This window comes from Cololabis saira, chromosome 20 (assembly GCF_033807715.1).
Source record: "Cololabis saira isolate AMF1-May2022 chromosome 20, fColSai1.1, whole genome shotgun sequence".
NCBI lineage: Eukaryota > Metazoa > Chordata > Actinopteri > Beloniformes > Belonidae > Cololabis > Cololabis saira.
Genome location: NC_084606.1, coordinates 19845059 through 19866594, shown reverse-complemented (window position 1 = coordinate 19866594; position 21536 = coordinate 19845059). Strand labels below are relative to the sequence as shown.

The window sequence follows — 21536 nt, the reverse complement described above, 5'->3', positions numbered from 1 at the left end:
CTGTGCTGGTCAGTGCAGCATTTCTGTGTTTTCAAAACACAGCTAACGGATTGAGACTGTATTGCATTTGGTTCTCCTCCATCTGACATCTGAAGTTTTCCTTGGGTGCCCATTTCCTTCAGGTGAGCCACCAGTTTTGATAGATACAATAGCTAATTATTGTATTAGTCTAACCAAAACTCCTAAAATACATTTAAGCAAGTTACCCCAGTGCAATAGTACCAATCCAAATGTCTCAACATGGAATTAGCATGCCTATAGATGTGGTCTGAAGGTGCTCTGCATGTGTTTCATTGTTTCCAACCTGTAAGTAACTGATGAAGTCATATAGAAGAAGAAAAAGCTGTCCAGTTTCGCCCCTTCACATGGTACCAATTAACCCAAAGCTACATTGTTAGTCAACTGTTTCAGTCAGTGAAATAATGTGTCTAAAAGGAAAAATGCAGACATCTTGTCCACGCAACAATAGTCCAATTACATGGCTTTTACCTTGTGTGTTAAAGTACTGAAAACCCTTGGAAAATAGGCTTCATATCACTCTGTGAACCAAGAGGGTCGTATTGTTACAAGCAAAATGTTACTCAGATATAGGACTGCCGATTCCTCACATTGTTTCTTTCATAATGTGCCGAGTGTTTGACTGGGAGACAGGTCTGTACCGCCGGCCGGCCTGTATGACACTGACTCTTCCTACGCAGTGATGCTGTAATAAACACTAAAGCCTGAATTATGGTTCTGCGTTAAACCATCGCCGTAGGGTATGCGGATACGCGGGAGGCTCGCCGTAGCCTACGCCGTAGCCTACGCCGTAGCCTACGCCGTAGCCTACGCCGTAGCCTACGCCGTAGCCTACGCCGTAGCCTACGCCGTAGCCTACGCCGTAGCCTGACGTGCACCTCCCAAAAAATGGAACTACGCGTCGAGGCGACAACAGACCGAGGCTGTGATTGGTTTGCTTGGTAGCAACGCATTTCCAGTTCCGGTTCGTGAAGCAGTAGTGAACTTTCAGCGCTCTTTTCTTTGTGTGTGTGTGATTTTTTTTTTTTGGGTGGTTTTGGTTTTTTGCACAATAGTTGTCCTTATCTCTTTGATTCACTGTGACCGGAAAAACCGGAAGCTAAACAAAGTACCAACTAGCGCTCTCGGGGGGTACTGCACCGCGGCGAAATGGAGTGATGGAGAAGTCCGAAGAGTTCACGACGGCGTCACGGCAAAGGCGTAGGCTCTGCATTGATTTAACGCGGAACCATAATTCAGGCTTTAGACTGTGCGCTGGAGATGCTCAAGAAAGCAAGGGCTTCACTCAAAAAGTCTCAAAAGAAGTACTCCAAAACGTGCATACAGTATATCATTGACTGCCTTCTCAGGTATACAAGTTGCCCGTATGCAATAGTGTACCTAAATCCCATCACAAAAGCTGGCTGCGCGGACGGTTACTGGCATAAACACTATTTAGGGGGGGGGGGGGCATATGGGGACCATATGATCACAAGGGTCCCCGCTGGGGTTCAGTCCAATTTATGTAACGCATAAACACATTGAACGAAGCCCTTTTAATTCAAATGATATGTTTTTCATTTCTAAATAAAGCCCCCCCCCACCCATCAAAGAAAAAAAATTACAACACATCCATCATCCCTCATCCCATCAACATCTTATTATTCATCCTATTCCACCGTCTTGGGTGTGCCTAAGCAGATTTTGGTTCAGTCTGCTCTGAAAAGTGTTAAAGAGATTGGCTAAGGGGATTTCATTTGTAATGAAGGTAAGTGTTTGTGAATGTGTGCATGTGTGCATGTGTGCACGGGCCGGGGCAAAGTGTGTAAAACTTGGAAATGTTAGATTAACTATTAGCATGATCTTCACTGAGCTCTTTTCTCCCCTTCCGTCCCAGAGAGTGCGACGGACACGCACACATACGTGACGCAGCTGTCCCGGCGTCTATGAGCCCACCAAAGCCACCCGCACTCTAATCTAGATTTACAATCTAACAGGTATCAAATGGTTGTCTGCTGCTTACAAAGTAATTATATACCCTAAATATATCTCTATACCCTAAATACGACTGACCAGAACTGCAGGTACCATCACTGCTGTCAAAGGGATTAGTTGGCTCGCTATCTGACAGAAAACAAACTTGACTTTTGATCATTTACTTTTTTTAAAAATGTACTAAGATCATATTATTTTATCCACAAAAAATTGATTGGTCTATATATATATATATATATATATATATATATATATATTCAAAAAAGTAAACAAACTAACAAACTATGTTGCTATTATGTTTAAAGATTTCAAACTAATACAACTTGTTTATGTTTAGCCCTTTAAAGCCTAACATATCAAATTAGATTAAAAAAATTGTATTCTATTTTTTGTAATTTGACAACCTTATCAGTTTCCTGCATGCTGAGCAGTAATTTAACTTTAATTTTATACAGCATTCAGTATGTGTGTATATGTTCCCACGTTTATTTTTTCTCATTGTGAAGGCTATTATTTACTACTATTATTTACAACTATTATGCACAAAAATCTCTTTTGAGTTAATGTAAAAGTAACCTTTTACATTTTACAGCTAAAGTAGTCAGAGGCTATATTCAAATGTTTATAGCTCACCCCCTTGTTGTTTTGCAGGAACATATATTTGAGACAGATTTGGAGACAGGGTTTTAAGCAGCTGTACCTTATTTTAAGCCAGACGGTTCTTCACCTGACTGCAACCTTTATGTAAAACTATTATCACGGCATGGACTTAGATGACCTCTGAGGCGTCTATTGTTGAATAAACTTAGCTTTACAACAGAGTCCAATACTTGGAGATTTAAATTTCTCCCTTAGGGCTATTTACAGTAAATGAATTGTTAACATGCTGACAGATGCTTAGTCTGATTAATAAGAGAATTGTCCTTAGACTGATTAATGAGCTATTGAGATCAGAAGGACTGAACCGGGTTGCAGATCATTAATTCCATGACCTGACTTGCTCTGGCCTGTACATCCATGTCCGGGGGCGTTTTCATTATGTCTTGTCCTGACAAAAGGTCGCATGGGAGGCCTATGTGCAGTCCATGTCTGCTTTAATTACATGGGTATTAAGTGGTGGGGGATTGTTACAGCTATGAGTCTCGACATCTACTTTAGACCTGTCGAGATGCATATGATCATAATTCTCATGACAATAATGCCAACTTAGTAAGCTCTCAACCAATCATATAAAAGCACATGAGAAACCAAGTTTTTCTTCTTAAACATGTTGCCTCCGGTTTAGACATTGAGCTGTTTTTGTGTTACAGTCTTTATGTCCAAATATTTTCCTAATAACCCATCTGCTCCTGATGAAGGGGTCCATCTCCATCTCATCACAATCCAACCCCCCCTCAAAAAAGAAAAGAAAAAAAACCCCATCCTCACTTGTTTGCTCACTGCAGTCATCCTGGCAGTATGTATCCTCAGGCTAAGCCAAACAAGCTGATCAGCCAGGCACCTCCGTACACACAACCCCCCCACTAAGAGGCTAATGGCCGGGATGTATAATCCTTCTCAAAACAACCACAGAGATGCTAATTGTATCCAGCTATAAATACTGGCGACTCTTAGTCCTCCTTCTTCATTTGTGCGTGCTCCTCTAAAGTTGGACCTTCCCTGAAGGATTTTCCCCAATACCAAGAAAGACAGAGTTGCATAAGAGGAGGAGGCTGCAGATAGATGCTGCAAGTGTCAATAAACTTGCGGCATCTCCATAAACGCAGCGAGCGCACGGAGCGCATCCCTTATTATTATTCCACCTTTTAATCCAACCTGCAGGGGGGAAACGGAGAGCAATGTTCCCGCTGCCGATGTTCACGCCGGACCAGGTGGCTCGAGTGTGCGAGAACCTGGAGGAGACCGGGGACATCGAGCGCCTGGGCCGGTTCCTGTGGTCCCTGCCGGCCGCGGTGCCGGGCTCCGCCGGGGAGGCGCTCAACCGGCACGAGTCGGTGATGCGCGCCCGGGCGCTGGTCGCCTTCCACGTGGGCAACTTCGAGGCTCTGTACCAGATCCTGCAGAGCCACAGGTTTACGCGCGAGTCGCACGCCAAGCTGCAGGACCTGTGGCTGGACGCGCACTACCGGGAGGCGGAGAGGCTCCGGGGGAGGCCCCTGGGGCCCGTGGAGAAGTACCGCATCCGCAAGAAGTTCCCCCTGCCCCGCACCATCTGGGACGGCGAGCAGAAGACGCACTGCTTCAAGGTAAAAAAAACTCTCACACAGAAATGGACCTCACAGGCTTTATTTGCTTCTACTGGAACAGTGACATTTTTTGAAACGTGCACATTGAAGTCCTAAACATGGAAAAGCTGGCCATTACTTGCCTTAAATGTAAACTTTTACCTGACACTGCAGGAAAAAGTTTACATTTAAGTAGCATCACATTTTATCGTTTTATTCTGTTTAACATTTTTTAAAGGTATCTATTTTATTTATTTATCTATCTCTTATAATGTTTTATTATTATTATTTTTTATTGTTGTGGACTGATTATTTTTTAGGCTTAATCCTTGAACTTTTATCTTTTTATAAATTTTATATATTCTATATTGTATGTCAGGGTGCATTGGTCTCCCAGTTTTTATTTTTTGGTCTCCCAGTTTTTATTTATTTGTTTATTATGCTTATTTTTCAATCAAAATGTCAAAGCACCTTGTATTTCATGTACCTGAATGAAAGGTGCTATATAAATAAAATTTGATTGATTGATTGATTGACTGATGTTTACCTTACCGTGTCAACTAGGCTGGTCTTTGAGCTCTTAAGATGATAATGGGCAGAGCCAAGGTGATCCTGCTACCTTATGCCACTTTTAAACAGCTTTCAGCATGTTGTCCTCCTGAAAGAGCAAAGATGACATGCAAGCCCACTCTTTGTAGGATATAAGTGCTTCAAAATACTGTTAAACAAGATAAATAAGATAAGATAAGATACTTTATTAATCATTTGCAGGAAATTAAGCTGTTACAGCAGCAGCAGCATCAGTGCATTCATTCATACATGCATTCAACACAAAGATAAAAACAGATCCAATAAAAAAACAGATCACTTAAAATTAAAATTAGATTTAAAATTAAAATCAATGACATGTGATTTGATTATCTGACTCAAACGTGTCAAAACTGGCAGTTGTTTTTTCCCCTTTAACTGTTGTCTTGTTCAGTGATGCTGGAACTGAACTGTTTTTGCCTATTTTGTTATAATCTGTGTTAAAATTGTAAATCAACCATGATTTTCTCTGTACTTTTATTTGATAGTCAATGCATTACATCTTTAAGAGCACTATACTCTTATATTTTTTGCATACTGCTGTGAAATGTTAAATTAAGACTTTTAAGACTAAAAATGCATTGTCTTTATGTTCACATTTTGACCAAAAGATACTAAAGCGATTTCATGAGTTACCTGTGATTTGGGTTGAAACTGGTTTTCAAATGCATGCGTGCATTTACCTGTTGAGTCTGACTCTATGTGAGTAATGTCCCCCTTGTGGTGGTCTGAAGTATTGTTGATAATCGTATAATCTTTAATTCCAAACCTTAGGAGGGATGACCTGTCCACCAGGCTATTAAGCCCCTTAACATGATCCAATTTAGTGGATATACATTGCTATGTATACTTATAATGTAGACAGTGTTTATTTGTTTATAAATCCAGTCTAATATGATTATACAGAGCATCATAAGAGAGTGATGAGATTATTGCGATTTAAAACAGCACTAAACACTTTATTGTGGCACCATATGATACCTTCATGTCAAAGTGCTTCACATGTCTTGACTCACAAAATAGGAGCTGGCATATGAAATATTAAGATGAAGAGGTGAAGCCTAAATTGTCTCATAATTCTGCTCCAGGAAAGAACCCGCAGCTTGTTGAGAGAGTGGTATCTCCAAGATCCGTACCCCAACCCATCCAGGAAACGTCACTTGGCCCAGGCCACGGGGCTCACACCCACACAAGTCGGCAACTGGTTCAAGAACCGCCGCCAAAGAGACCGTGCTGCATCAGCAAAGAACAGGTATCCATCTTTTAAAAAAAAAACATTTATTATTATTTGTAATCCCATGAAGAGATGATGGCTCATGGTTTCCTGTTTTATTCAAGTTAGATTCAGCCGGTGTTGAACTCTATTATGCATGCTACCATATCTCTCCTTTGTTGCTCCACCCAGACTACAGCAGGACCCTTCCCTCTTGCCCTCCGAAGGCTCTATTGATGGTTCCCTTCAGGAGCGCCACCATCACACCCACATGCTGTCTACCTCCCCTCGCCACCTGGGCAGCCCAGAGGCCAGCGACTGCAGCACAGAGGCTGACCGCATAGAAACAGGAGCCTCCACCCCCGAGATCTCCGTCAGCAGTGACAGCGAGTTCGAGCCTTGAGATGATGGGCTGCTTTCACGGAAACGCTCGCCTCCCCTCAGACACAGTCGTATATTAAAGATGTTTGAACTTTCGGTACGGCTGTGGATACCAGGAAAGGCTGAAGCCAGTCGTTGGGACACTCAGAAGACGATGTAAAGATATGCACTTATAAAAGCGCCGCAACGAACTAGGTTGTTGCTGATCCCGGCCGAGCACTGTAGAATGCTTTCAACATTCACAGGTACCCTTTAAGCAGTATATTTATGAATATTGTTGAAATATTCATAGAAGTATTGCAACAGTTTTTTTTAGTTAATGTCAGAATTAATATCTTAAGGTTTTATACTAATTTCAGGAACTATTTTGACTGATGAATTTTTGTTTTCATGGAAACGTCATACATTTTAGTGAAATCTGCAAGAACACAACAAGCAATGCCTTGAGTAGGCTTCTGTGAACATGGTGATACGCGCAATAATCCTTTCATTCCCATAAAACTGGGCAATGTGCAAACTGTGTGCCCTTAAAAACCAAAATCACTATCTGTATTTTGTTACTGAGCGTTAAAAGAGTTACAAGTTATGAACCCATTAAACTCATTTCACTGCCTTACACGGAACTAAAGACCATCACCACAATGCACCACCGATAAGTAATGAGTGTAGACACATTTAACTGCACGTGATTAACAATGCTGCTCTAAGTTCAAAACTGTTTTTTTTTTTTCTGTGGTCACGCATCATACCTGCTCATACTGTTGTTTCTACTGACTGAAATACGGTGGGCTGTTGGAAAAGCTCCCGAGCTGCTCTGATTCCTGCAGGGGCCGACGGATCAGGAAGACCGTTGAGCCCTCATCAGTTTTTAACTGCTTGTGCCTATTACATGTAAGATCAGGGACACGTACACTCAGATATGCCCTTGAAGGCCTACCGTCTGCTGTCTTCCTTACAACCATCATTTCTCAAAAGTAACATTTCTGCATTTCAGTGAAAATGTGTATTTTGTAAATGTTTTATGTAAATAAATGAACTTATTTTTATCCAAAGTTATTCTGACTCACTGTATTTGTAAGTTATGAATGTCCTGTGCTTTAAATCCAAAGCAAATCAAGTTATTTCTTTTTGATTATGTGTGGCTTTAAACGAGGATAATGTCTACTTGATTATTCCCTGCACTACAAAAAAATGTATTTCTAAGAAACAAAAACCTTGTTTACAGAAAATGAGAAGACTATTGTGTTAATTTTATGAAATCTAGTCAAGAAATGTTTTCTTATACCATTGGCAACGATATGTTTGCTTAAAATAATTCCGACTAATGTTATGGATTATAAGGCTTATTTCTAGAGGGGCTGTTTTTGGAGTGGTTTTCTTAAAAGGAGAAAAAACCCTAACAAAAGTAATATTAATTACTCCTTTCACATGATTATTGAAGGGATTACCTTATATAATCTTTTTTGGAGCATGTCTTCTTTTCATAGAAAATGTCTTTTTTCAGATCAGAAATCCCTTATTTGCCAGATGTAGCCTCCAATTAAACAATTATGTTGATGCTTGATAATTCATTAAATCATTCTTGTAAATTTCAAGCACACCCGTTATGGTTTGTTTAACCACCATTTTTTTTAACAATTTGTTGACTTGTATAATATACTAGTATAGTGTCAAAATACTTATCCTGGATCTAACAGTTTTATTATGGTTGCCTTTCAGTAGATTTGAAATAAAATAAACACACAATCAAAGTGCAGATTTGAAGCTTGAATTAATAGCTAATATTTTCAGTTAATTGTTCAAATCTTTTTGATGCCTTAAAAGTGAAGTCAATACATTTTCAGATGCAATTCTGCAAGATCTGTTCATCTACTTAAACGACTGATCTATTTCTTCTCACTTCTTCCACTTTATAAGTATTAAAGTATCTTAGAGCTGCTCACCTATTAGCTACCTGTGAGGTACGTTCTTAAAGTCATGTTATCTGAGGTTGTACCAAACCTTGGTCTCCTAATCTCTAAGCCAGGGATGCACAAAGGCATCTCATGGAGCAGGTGCAGAAAGGATGCTTGTGCAAAACTAAATAGCACAGGTAAGAAATCCTGTCGTGTTTGCAAACATCGTCTTCATTTAATTATTAAAGTGTTAGGAAGTTCTGCAGATTCATGCAGTAAAAATGAATGTGTTATTGCGCATTTATAAAATGATGTATTCACATTTTTCAGAATGATATTAATCAAATTCGCAAAAATCTGTAGTTGTTTAGTAAAATTGAGATGGATTAAGCAATACTTCCTTTTAGCTATTGATTTTATCTGAAAGACCTTATTACGAACCTTTTGAAAAGTGTCTTTGTACCATCTTTACAGTTGAATCGGTAGACTGTTCAGCTGAACACTGGAAAGAAGCACATCATTAGACATAGGCTATGCATTCACCTAAAAGCACTATTTCATTGTTAACTTGAGGACATTTTTTGGGGCCAAGGTTCAAACATGATTCCAACATATTCTAGTTAAAATATTTGACTTATCTATTGATAATCAGAATCCAAATCAGAATTAGGTTTATTTGGCCACGTCAGGTCAAACAAGACAGGCAATTTGACTCCGGTTGTTTCGCTCACTGTACAGTAAATAGACAAATGACAGCTCTTATTAACATATATACAGTTTAAAAAAAAAGGGAAGGTGCAGCAGTATGCGGTAGACATGGTTTAAAGGTGCATTGTTACAGCATAGGATTGTGGTTATCATTATTATTATTATTATTATTATTGCACAGTGATCTATTATTAAGTAAGTAATTACTAAGCATATTTATAAGTATAAATATAATGTGAAAATCATGAACAAAATAGATAATACCTGAAAGTAACCATTAAGTTTTTAAATTAGCCCAATAAATCAGTTTCTTAACCTTCTAACAAGTTTGTAAACATCCAAACTTCTCAACAGTCTGTGGTCATGAGAAACAAAGATTGGCCTCCAGAAGTTCTGTATTTCCCCCCATTTCCGGTTGTAGCAGCGTATGGCCCATAGCAATGGTAGGCAATGTTACAAAAGGATACAATCCTTAAAAAAGCAAAGTCATTCCTCCTCTGTTGGTCACATAAGTTCTTGGATAAAGATGGTAATGTCTCCAGGTTCGTAAATATTGTATCAGCTGATATTGATACTGATAATGTTCAGTTTGGGCAAGTTTGAGCTTCAAATTGAGTGAAAAAAAGAGGGGGAGGAGCCTCTTTCCTCCTCTCCATGAAAATGGGCGTCATCACCTTTAGAAGCTCCGCCCACAGGTGAAGGCACAGCAAGAGGACTTCAACTTACCTGTCAGCTTTATGTTCCCTCTAACCTTTTTAACTGCTAGTAAGAGTCCTGTTTGAACAGGTGGGAGTATTTCTGAGCATATTTTAAAACATGGACAGCCAGGGGAGGAAAGTGGTGGTCTGTGACAATGGGACGGGGGTAAGTCAATATTACACCTTATAGTTGCTTGTTGTTGCAGTTGGCTGCAAGCAGCAGCCCATTATAATGACATCAAGCAACATCTTTCTACTTATTCATTGTTACTCACCATGAAGACTTATCTTCAGTGGATCACAGTGCACGTTATCAGTTTATGACATTTAAATGCCCACCTGCAACAGGTGTGTTTTCTTTTCTTTTAAAGGGATTTTTCAAAAACTGACATAGTCATATCTATACTGACTGCTGCAAAACTTATGAAGAAGTTCACGGTGGGAACCTGTGTGCCGTGTTTCTGCATTCGTCAGGACTTGTATTCATGTCTTTACACACATCCATAAATGGTTGTGATGTTTGACCGGAGTGCAGATTGGAGGAAAAGCAGGAAGAGACATTTCAGGTGCTGAAATGTCAAAAGTGGTTCTTTATTACTGTATTATAGCATTCAAGATGTTGCTTTTATGGGTAAAAAAAATATCAGCCAGCAGTCCTACTTAAACTTTCAACATTGTTTGTGTTTTATTTCTATATTTATTCTTTATTATTCCTATGATAGGAGTGTATTGCATTGCTTGAGGGTAAGGAATGTGTGTTCGGTCGCACAGACAAGTTGAGACAGTAAAGTGGGTGGTGTCGCTGTTACAGACAGAAACACCATATATAAGCAAGTCCATGGACTTTTACATGCTGTGCAGTACTGTGTTTATCTAAATGTCCTCCAAAAAGGACTGTATTGTCTTGTATTATTGCACGGTCATACTTTTACGAGTGTAATGAATTTGAACCCCCTAAAACAATCTGATTAAAGCATCATAATAATTCAGATTTGAGGGTGCATGTTAAAGCTTAGAACCAGCTTATTTGTACAAAAGGACGTTCTAGTAAAATAAACTTGATTTCAGTCAACATGGAAAAAAAGAGAACTTTATGGACACGTTCAGGTTTCTTTTCCCTGCACAGTTTGTCAAATGTGGCTTTGCTGGGTCCAACTTCCCTGAGCACATCTTCCCTGCCATGGTGGGTCGGCCGATCATTCGATCAAGCGTCAAAGTGGGAAACATCGAGATAAAGGTGAGACTGATTCATGTAAAACACAAAACCATGTTGATTACATAGAATCTGACGGCTGCAGTTTGTCTTGCCGAGATAAACAAATGACAACAGAATGAATTGAGATAAAAAAAGAGATATAATAGCAACTCTTTATAATTTCATAGACGCAAATTCACGCATGCAGTTATATTCTTTTCAAAGAAAACAGAAATAAATATTACAGTACACATGCACTTCTGCAAGAGCTGTTCATCTACTTAACCATCTGATTGATCTTTTCTTCTCCACATATTTACTTCAAACTCATAGTATTTTAGCGCTGCTCACCTATTAGCTACCTGCAAGTTGAGTTCATAAAGTCATGTAAACTGAGGTTGTACCAAACCTTCGGACCATCTGGTCTCCTAACCTCTGAGGGATGCACAAAAGCATCTCATGGAGCAGGTGCAGAAAGGATACGAGCGAATAACTGAAAAGCACAGGTTAGAAGTCCTGTTGTGTTTGCAAACGTCTTCATTTAATTATCAAGAAGTAAGATAATTCAGTTTTTTATGGTGAAGATGCATTCAGGGACATTATTGAATTATATCAATCAAATCCTCTAAAATAGGTTGCTGTGTAGCAGACACACTATGGTTTCACTGCAAATCATTCAAGGTCTGGCTCCGATCTCCTCCACCAGGACCTGATGGTGGGAGACGAGGCCAGCGAGTGTCGCTCCATGCTGGAGGTGTCCTACCCCATGGAGAACGGCATGGTGCGCTGCTGGGACGACATGCTCCACCTGTGGGACCACACCTTTGGCCCGGACCGTCTCGACATCAACACGTCAGAATGCAAGGTTCAAAAGAGATGCGCAGTTTGGTCATGAAAAGACAGACTTCAAATGGTGTCTTAGAGTTTTACTGATACCCACTAAGAAAGTTTAACATTGAGTGTCTGAATAAATATAACACAAATACTGCAGACTGCACATGTGATGCTGTAAGCAGTATGTGATTGGTACAACAGTCACGGTTATTAAGTCTGTAAGAGCTTCAAGCATTGTATTCTTTGTACTACATTTTGTACTAAAATCATTATGCTGTAGTAGTACAGAATGCTATTTTTGAAGACGGCAAATGAGAGAACAGAAAACCAGAAAGGCATTTGCAGAGCTCGACCTTCATCATAATGTACGAATGCTCCTGAAATTAAATAAAAACCATCTGAAATGCCGTGAGTGGACCTCATGCTCTGTTTATATTTTACTTCTTGAAGATCTTGCTGACGGAGCCGCCGATGAACCCCTCCAAGAATCGAGAGAAGATCACGGAGGTCATGTTTGAGACGTACCAGTTCCACGGCATCTACGTGGCGATCCAGGCCGTGCTCACTCTGTACGCCCAGGGTGAGAGGACGCACCTGCCCGCTTGCCACATTCACATGTTGCAGGGTCAACCGTTGAACCTAGGGTTGCCACCTTTCAGAAATAGAAATAAGGGACGCCCTGATTTCAGCAGCGCAGGAGCCAAAAAAAAAGCCCCTAAACTAAACTGAATAAAAATGTGTTTATTTTATATGAAAAAACAAAATGCTTTGATTTAAAGTTTAAAGTGCTTTAATAGCATTGAACTTGCATGACTGTACAGACAGACAACCATACTAGTAACTGAAATAGCCTCCTATGCTACGTATGTCCACATCAGCCCAGATGTAATATAGCCTACAGGTGAAGAATATGGTGTAAAAGTTAATTTATTTCAATAATTCAACTAGAATATGGTGTAAAAGTTGATTTATTTCAATAATTCAACTAGAATATGGTGTAAAAGTTAATTTATTTCAATAATTCAACTAGAATATGGTGTAAAAGTTAACTTATTTCAATAATTCAACTAGAATATGGTGTAAAAGTTAATTTATTTCAATAATTCAACTAGAATATGGTGTAAAAGTTAACTTATTTCAATAATTCAACTAGAATATGGTGTAAAAGTTAATTTATTTCAATAATTCAACTAGAATATGGTGTAAAAGTTAATTTATTTCAATAATTCAACTAGAATATGGTGTAAAAGTTAATTTATTTCAATAATTCAACTAGAATATGGTGTAAAAGTTACTTATTTCAATAATTCAACTAGAATTTGCTGTAAAGGTTAATTTATTTCAATAATTCAACTAGAATATGGTGTAAAAGTTAATGAAAATACGGTACAAATCGCGTCCCGTATTAGTTCAATACGGGACGCAACATTTTTTTCTCAAATAAAGGACAATTCCGTATTTTACGGGACGGGTGGCAACCCTAGTTGAACCCTAAACCTGAACGCGATTCTGTCAACTTTCTGCAGATTAATGGTCAGACCCCTTGAGTATTGGAAACTATCTTACAGGTTTGCTTACCGGTGTGGTACTTGACTCGGGCGACGGCGTCACCCACATCTGCCCAGTGTACGAGGGCTTCTCTCTACCCCATCTCACACGCAGGCTGGACATCGCAGGACGTGACATCACACGCTACCTCATTAAGGTTGACTTCTATCTTTGTTTTGGTACCAAATGTTGGAAATATGAGCAAAATGTCCCCAGAAGCGTGAATGTCAAAACTATCTTGGGTTTCTAAGTCATCCTTTATCTTCCCATCAGCTCCTACTGCTCCGCGGCTACGCCTTCAATCACACAGCGGACTTTGAGACGGTGCGGATGCTGAAGGAGAAGCTCTGCTACGTGGGATACAACATTGAGCAAGAGCAGCGTTTGGCCACAGAGACCACCTACCTGGTGGAGTCCTACACGGTATGTCGAGGAATAACTTCTTTGATATCTTTCATTTTCGAACATAAGCTCAAAAAAAATAAAAAATAAAATAAAAATAAAACAGCAGAACGATAAATAAATAACATAAAACAAGAACAATAATAATAACTAAATAATAAATGTGCCATCGTAAACAAATTAGATGAGAATTAATAAATATGATAGCAAATGTGTTATGCTCGAAAAAAGAGTAGGAAGAAGTAAAAAACATATGAACTCTTAGCCCTTGAAATGAATACTATTTTTTCAGTTGGACCCTCATTATTAAATATGACATAGTTAAAGGTTGCATAATATCCCAATAAAGAGTTTCTGAAAGCTTTAGAGGAGACATATGACACAGAAGACCCCAAATAAACACACATATTTAGTTGATGAGACACAATATAATGCTGAAAATGTGTTATTCAGTGCTTTGCTGGGTTTTGTGACGTCACAGACTGAAATCAGTTTGACTGGCAGGTTCCCCGCTAAACCCAGCGTTTAAGGACAGAGCTGCAAAAGCAAGATGAAACATGTTGACTGTGGTACTTAAACCAAAGCATCTCACAGATATTTCACTAAGACTTCAAGAAATTGTGACAGCTTTTGAAACTAAAGGATGGGAGAAAACAATAGTTATAGTATTTGTAAGTATAGATAGAGTTTTTTCTTCTCACAAAATAAAATACCTGTCTGACCAGACTGAAAAGCATTCATGTATCCAGGCTAGGGCTGGGCGATATGGACCAAAAGTCATATCTCGATATTTTCTAGCTGAATGGCGATACTCGATATATATCGATATTTTTTCTGTGCCATAATTGGGGTTTCCCCCAAAGCATTATAGCATAGCATCTCTGTTAGCTTCATTTTTTTCTGAGGAAAACCCTTAAAAAAACAGTCAGTTTTAATACATACGTGCCAAATGTCACACAGGTACCTTTATTAAAAGAGGTCTGCACAATATCAAAATGTATAAAACAAATGAAATAAAAATAAACTGCCTGCACATATAGAATAAAAATGCTTCTTGAATAAAATAAAACAAATATCCCTTTCCTGCATAACAATTAAATTGAAATACACTGTGCAATTAATACAATGTACACAGTAACAGGCAGACTTTTCCACTGAGGTTGACAGTTGTGCAAATAACAAAACATTTGTGCAAATCTCAAATAAAACATTCAAGTCAATTTGTCACAAAATAAGCTATATCAAAATCATTAAAAAAAAATCTAAATCGATATAAACGATATTGTCTCGTACCATATCGCGTTTGAAAATATATCGATATATATTAAAATCTCGATATATCGCCCAGCCCTAATCCAGGCTATTCCTAAAACCTGGAAATCTTGCCTCCTGTTTTTCTTGCAGCTTCCCGATGGCCGGCAGGTGAACGTCGGCGGAGAGCGGTTTGGCGCCCCTGAAGCGCTCTTCCAGCCTCACCTCATCAACGTGGAGGGAGCAGGAGTAGCAGAGCTGCTCTTCAACACCATCCAAGCTGCAGACATAGATCTCAGGTGTGTGTTTGATCCCCGCTCTCCCCCAAAAAAGCTGTGCAACCACTCAAGATTCTCTCCACCGTGTTTTTCTGTGCAGGGCCGACTTCTACAGGCACATCGTTCTGTCAGGGGGGACCACCATGTACCCCGGCCTTCCCTCCAGGCTGGAGCGAGAGATCAAGCAGCTTTATCTGGAGAGAGTGCTTGATGGAGACACACAGAAACTTTCAGTAAGAACATTTCTGCCTCATTTTTTTTTTGGCTTTTGGAATATAAAACGCATAAACAGCTCTAACCCTTTAAAGATGGTAAATATTGTTTCTTGAGGACACATTAACAAAAAAAGAATGTCACGTACCACCTGCTCACTTTTCTTTAGTTTAAAATTAGAAACATTTTAAGATTTAAAAGTAAGAAACAGAGAAATTGCAGGGCTTGAGCTTTTTTTATATATTTATAAATATGAACTTTCAGGATCAGTGTCGTGTTATTTCATTTTAATGCTAGAAAGCTATAAGGTTTATACGTGTCACCTGGTTACATTGATCTCTGAATGGCCATATTACTCTAGTCTGTATTTAGTTGCAATTATTTTACTGTCAATAACTGAAAGTATATATATATATATATATATATATATATATATATATATATATATATATATATATATATATATATATATATACAGGGCTGCACATAATTATTTTGGTCTGGTGCTCATCGGAGCCCCTGGATATGTGACTTGGGGCTCCAAAAACGCGGTGACCTGTCTCACCGGATCGATAAAAGAGGGATGCAGGAATAAGTTATAGGCAAAACGATATTCATTCACTTATAAAGATGAATTAACAAATTATGGTGCGTGTTAGTCTTTAGAGTCAGTATAAGTAAGTTACAGTTTTTATTGGCCAGATTGGGATGCTCAGGGCATATTTTGCACCTAGGTTTGCCAACTTATTTCAATAATTCAACTAGAATATGGTGTAAAAGTTAACTTATTTCAATAATTCAACTAGAATATGGTGTAAAAGTTAATTTATTTCAATAATTCAACTAGAATATGGTGTAAAAGTTAATTTATTTCAATAATTCAACTAGAATAGGCCTATGGTGTAAAAGTTAAGGTGTGGAAGGTAATTAGTAACGGCGCATGCGCTCCGGCGGCCCACTTATGTGCAGCCCTGTGTATATATATATATATATATATATATATATATATATATATATATATATATATATATATATATATATATATATATATATGAAGGTGTTTTTGTCCTGCATCAGTTTTATGTGGTACAGCAGGTTGTTCACCAGCTACAGCTTTGATAACCTCACGTCCCTCCACACCTTACCGTTGCAGAAGTTCAAGATCCGGATCGAGGACCCTCCCCGACGTAAACACCTGGTGTTTCTGGGTGGAGCCGTGCTGGCCAACATAATGAAAGACAAGGACTCCTTCTGGCTGAGCAGAGAGGAATACCAGGAGAAGGGCCTGGCTGTGCTGCAGAAGCTGGGAGGTGGAGTCAGATGAAACAAAAAACATAGAAAACCAGAAAAACTTTCCTTGTGATGACTTCAAATCATCCAGTCTCGTAGCCTTATTTTGTACTCCAATTACTGCTCTTCTTCATCCCTTCTTGTGATAAAACTACTTGTTTTTGTCAATCAATTGAATAATAAAAAAAAAGATCTCAGATAAATTACAACTATCTGACTTGAAAATTGCTTTTCAAGCGAATTTTAGGAGTTAGTTGGTCTTATGTGGAACTAAATCTAGATGTTACTTCTTTTGTCTTGTGTACAACATTTTCTTGAAATATATTAAAACAGACTTTTTCCCAACAGTTTTTCCAATGAACGTGTAACACACTAAAACCCTCATTATGAAATCTGCCAAAATTGCAAAGATTATAAACCGGGATGAAATTAAATTGGAAATTCAAACAATGGCGCCATCAGGTGGTTGAGAATAGTTAAAGCATCAGACGTCAACGTTCAGATTCTAGCTTCAGTTCAGTTCAAAAGTACATGTACCAATAAAGTGAACAGATATTGCAACTTTTATTGCGATACTCATTTACCTGACAAAACACAGTAATGTGATTTTACACTGAAAAGAAATAGTGAGCTCTCACAATGAACACATGCTTCACACACACACACACACACACACAGGTGTACGCAGACGCACACACGCACACGCACACACGCACACGCACACGCACACGCACACACACATCCTCAGAACCTTCAAGTCAAATGAAAAAGCATGCAATAATGTTCGAAAACACATCACGGTTCTCAGAACCTCCTGGTTGGATTAAAAACGCCATATTAGGTTTGATATCTACTCAACAAATAGAACAATCAAAATTCAGTTGCAAACTACACATGATATAAGATAGTGACACCGAGTTGAACAGTCAGTCGATTGTGATGACTTGCAGCAGGAGTCACCGGAAGCTGGTGACGTGGACTTTTACATTCTAGCTCATTTGTCAGGTTGTCCTCTCGTAACACCTCTTGCAGCTCGGTCAAGAGAAACAACAGAACTGAAAAGCGGTGATTGGAAATGAAGAGTGAAAGTAGTTTCGAAAGGTTTTAAACTCTGACATGGGGGAAAAAAAAGGGTTTAATACATTCTCAAGTCAGTGTGTAAATCTGTTGCAGGTTGTCCAGGAGCGATGATGATCTTCTTCTTTTTTAACTTACTGTATTTAAAAAACACAGAGCTGATGCGTTTCCACTTGTTCTCCCAATACTCTATTACTCCAACTGCCAAAATCACCTCAGAAGATACTAATGAAGGAGCAGAGTCTGCACCCGTTCTCCAGAAAGTGAGAATAAAACCATCCTCGTGGGTTATGCACAAAATGACCTCAATTTATCTGTTTTTCTGTCACTTTGGTATTGAGATTTGGTCTCGGCTGTAACGCATCTCATCTTTTTTTTCTTTCTTTAGTCCAGCTGTGTTCCAGGGGTCGTGAAAAAAAGGCCTGTATCCCCACTTTACAACTTTGACACTTCCAACCAAACATCTGCAGACTTTTACACATTAAGTGAAGCAATAAAACAACCAAGTGTGTTTTCAATTTTTTGCCCAGAACCACACTGTGAAAGGGTTACATCACCACAGTGGACATTTTGGCTTCCTATAAGTGTACAGGAAGTGATTTTGTTTCCAGGCAACAGAAGTCTCTCAGAGTTTTGTCTTTGGACTCGAGCCACCTCGTGATTGTAATGATGTAATCCTTTCATGGTGTAACTCTGGCCTCATGTTTCGAATGACAAATCCGTTTATTACACATTTCCCATGTCACAAATAGTACACTCCTTTTACACTTGCAACCGTGGTTACGAGTTCTGGGATCAGTCCTGCTCTGCATGTGGCTCCATTCAGGGGAGAGTGGACCGCGTAAGGCCTGCTCCAAGTCTGTAGAAGGGCTGCAGTTTTTCACAAGTCCTGATCCACGACGAGACACGACACACCAGAGAGAGAAAGAGATAGAGAAAAAAAGACCAACCATCCATCTCCTCCCCCCTCCTCCTCCCTCCGTGCCTCCCACTCACTCCTCGCACACCGACTCGCTCAGGTCCACCGCGCCGCCTCTGGTGAGCCGCCGCATCTTGCTGAAGTCGTGGTCGGTCCTCAGGTAGGAGAGCGAGGGCCCCCCCTCGCTGTGGCTGGCGAGGTCCTGCGGCTGGGCCTGAGGCGGCAGGGCCCGCATCTCGCCGCCGCTGCGCCAGTACAGCGTGTATTGCTGGGGGTCGGACACCTCGAAGGTGGTGGCGCACAGCTGCGCCAGGGCCTGGCTCGTCTCCCCGGCCCTCCACTGCAACGTCCGCACGGCGCTCCGCTCCCCGTCCTGGAACAGTATCCGAACGCACCTCTGGAGGGAGGGAAGGTCAGGAAGGGAGGGAGGAGAAGAGAAACAGAGTAAAAAAAAAAGAAAAAAGACTGAATATGAACAGTGCTGATGTAAACAGAGGTCAACAGTCTTACATAGTGAGGGCAAAAGTGGGGGAGGAGAGAGGGATGGAGCCAAAAGAGGAGTGAGAACACATAGATTGATAATCTGCAGAAATAAATCAGGCAAAAGAAACAAAACCTTTGCTTCCTACACGCTGCACAGCCGGGTCAGAAAGCTTTATATCAGCATCACCTCCATGGGATTACTCTTCTCTCTGCTACAGGTTCATTGACAGCCTCCCGGCATTAACCCACACCAGCAAGTCCACGTCCAAACTCACCACATATCACCCATCAAGTTCACTCTGGTGCATCGTGTCGGACAAGTTCTTCCTCACACACTTAAATCCAAACAGGCAAGCAACAAACATAAAACTAACAAATCTCTTCAAAAGCTCCGGCTGTTATATAACATCAGCTTCAACCTCCCACAGACGCTCGGTGAAAACTGGACAAAACTGTTTTACTAAACAGTCTCTTAAGAAACTGAGGAGAATTTTCCTCACAAACGCACTAACAATCCTGCACACATCAAACCTCCAGCAACACAGAAACCCAAGCGCACTCATAAAATTGATTTTTTTTTAAAAGGATGAAGAAGACACAGAATCAATCACAATCAACAGGTCTGCCATAAACTCACAGAGTCACTGAGCTCCTCGCCGTCCGTGTGCATATTGTGTTTGCCTGCTTCGATGGGTAGATGCAGCTCAATAAATTTCATGTTATCTGACCGCCCACCTCTTCATAGCACTTGGCTCGCTGATCTCCGCCTGTGTCAGTGGAAAATCTGGCTGCTGGCTGAGTTAGATCGGCTATTTGAAGTCGGGGGAAGCACCACGTGACAAGACAGAAACGTGGTTGAGAAAGCCTTTTTTGTTTTGTTTTTTTAAGAGGGGGGGGCACTTGGAGATTCTAGTTTCAAAGTCAGTGTGTGTGTATCTGCATTAGTGAAAGCCCAGGTAAGCTGGCAGTCCCCGATCAGCAGATTACTTCTAAAAATGTCTGTAAACTAATCCCCCCCTCCCACCAGAAATGAATATGAAACATATTTGGATGCAGAGAAGGGAAATCCAGGTGTGTTGTCTCACAAGTGATGGAGGATCTGTTGTTGGACAAGCCTCACCGTTTCCTCGGACACTAGAATTAGTAGAATAAGAAACTACTTCACGGTTCATCTAAAAGTAAAACATGAGTTATCTGCTCGAGCTCACCCACGAGTGTAGGAGATACAGGACAATGGGATGCCGCTAAGCATGTGTCGCCGTCACTGTAATTAATCACTGTAATGTGGGACCTTTTTTAGGAGGATTATCGCCGTGTTTTTGCTGCTGATTTTGTCTCCAGTCTCATTTGGTGGTTATTTTTTGACGACTCCACTGTTGAAGTGTGAAGATGAGTTTTTTTGGTGTCCGTTGGAAACGTATCAGACCAGCTGGAGCGTTATAAGGTGAATTAAAGCTGCAAGCAGCGATGAACGGGCCCTCGCACCCTTGTGCACGTTCGGCGTGCTGCAGTGGAAGCTTGTATGACTTGCATGTAGATTCTTCAGGCCTGGACATTTAGCGGATGACAGCAGCAACGACTCTTTATGTCAAACCATTCAAAAGTTATTGCAGAAAATAGGAACTATCACATATCGACCAATCAGAAAAAGGGGCGTGGCTAATTTGAACCAATTAAGGTGAAGGAGTTAAAACCGAGTCCGATGACACCACCCACCAGTCTTTATGTCATACCATTCAAAAATTATGGCAGAAAATATCAAATAGCCTATCGACCAATCAGAAGGTCAAGTACTCAAAACCGAGTCAGATGACACCACTCACGACTTTCTATGTCAAACCATTCAAAAGTTATAGCAGAAAATAGGGACTATCAAATATTGACCAATCAGAAGAATGGGCGGGGCTAATTCAGGCCAATGAAGGTCAATTACTCAATACCGAGTCCGATGACACCACCCACATGTCTTTATCACAGCCCGTTCAAAATTTATGACAGAGAATAGGGACTATCAAATATTGATCAATCAGAAAAAGGGGCGGCGCTAATTTGCACCAATTATGTTCAAGGACTCAAAACCGAGTCAGATGACACCACCCACGCGTCTCTATATCAAACCATTCAAAAGTTATGGCAGAAAGTAGGAACTATCAAATATGGACCAATCAGATGAAGGGGGGGCGCGCTTTTTGGCGTCTAGCGTCGCCACGGTAACGCTTTTGAATGAGAAAAAGTAATGCGCGTCGTCGCAGGATGGAGACGCACATTTTGATGTATAACACACCTGGGTGCACGTTACGGTTCGGGTCGTATTAACTGCCGAAGGAATGGCATAAATTGCGCCAA

The 21536-nt window shown here is 40.2% G+C and overlaps 3 protein-coding genes across 3 annotated transcripts in view; 2 read left to right on the top strand and 1 right to left on the bottom strand.

The window, feature by feature from the left end:
• Positions 1-3633: 3633 nt before the first annotated feature.
• Positions 3634-7775, top strand: six7 (SIX homeobox 7). The gene is made up of 3 exons (XM_061709705.1): positions 3634-4238; positions 5894-6057; positions 6211-7775. Exons 1-3 carry the CDS (start codon positions 3831-3833, stop codon positions 6419-6421), a joined length of 783 nt encoding a protein of 260 aa, XP_061565689.1. The 5' UTR covers positions 3634-3830; the 3' UTR covers positions 6422-7775.
• Positions 7776-9701: 1926 nt separating this feature from the next.
• Positions 9702-17234, top strand: zgc:101810 (uncharacterized protein LOC493612 homolog). The gene is made up of 9 exons (XM_061710479.1): positions 9702-9866; positions 10827-10937; positions 11602-11760; positions 12180-12309; positions 13298-13434; positions 13551-13700; positions 15084-15229; positions 15309-15441; positions 16575-17234. The coding sequence occupies exons 1-9, from the start codon at positions 9819-9821 to the stop codon at positions 16743-16745; spliced, it is 1185 nt and encodes a 394-aa protein (XP_061566463.1). The 5' UTR covers positions 9702-9818; the 3' UTR covers positions 16746-17234.
• Positions 17235-17436: 202 nt separating this feature from the next.
• The window catches only part of rin1b (Ras and Rab interactor 1b), a 52609-nt gene continuing 48509 nt past the window's right edge, over positions 17437-21536 (bottom strand). The window contains exon 12 of the mRNA XM_061710524.1: positions 17437-19104. Within this exon, the coding sequence (XP_061566508.1) occupies positions 18781-19104 (324 nt within the window). The 3' untranslated portion in view covers positions 17437-18780. The remainder of the gene's footprint in view (positions 19105-21536) is intronic.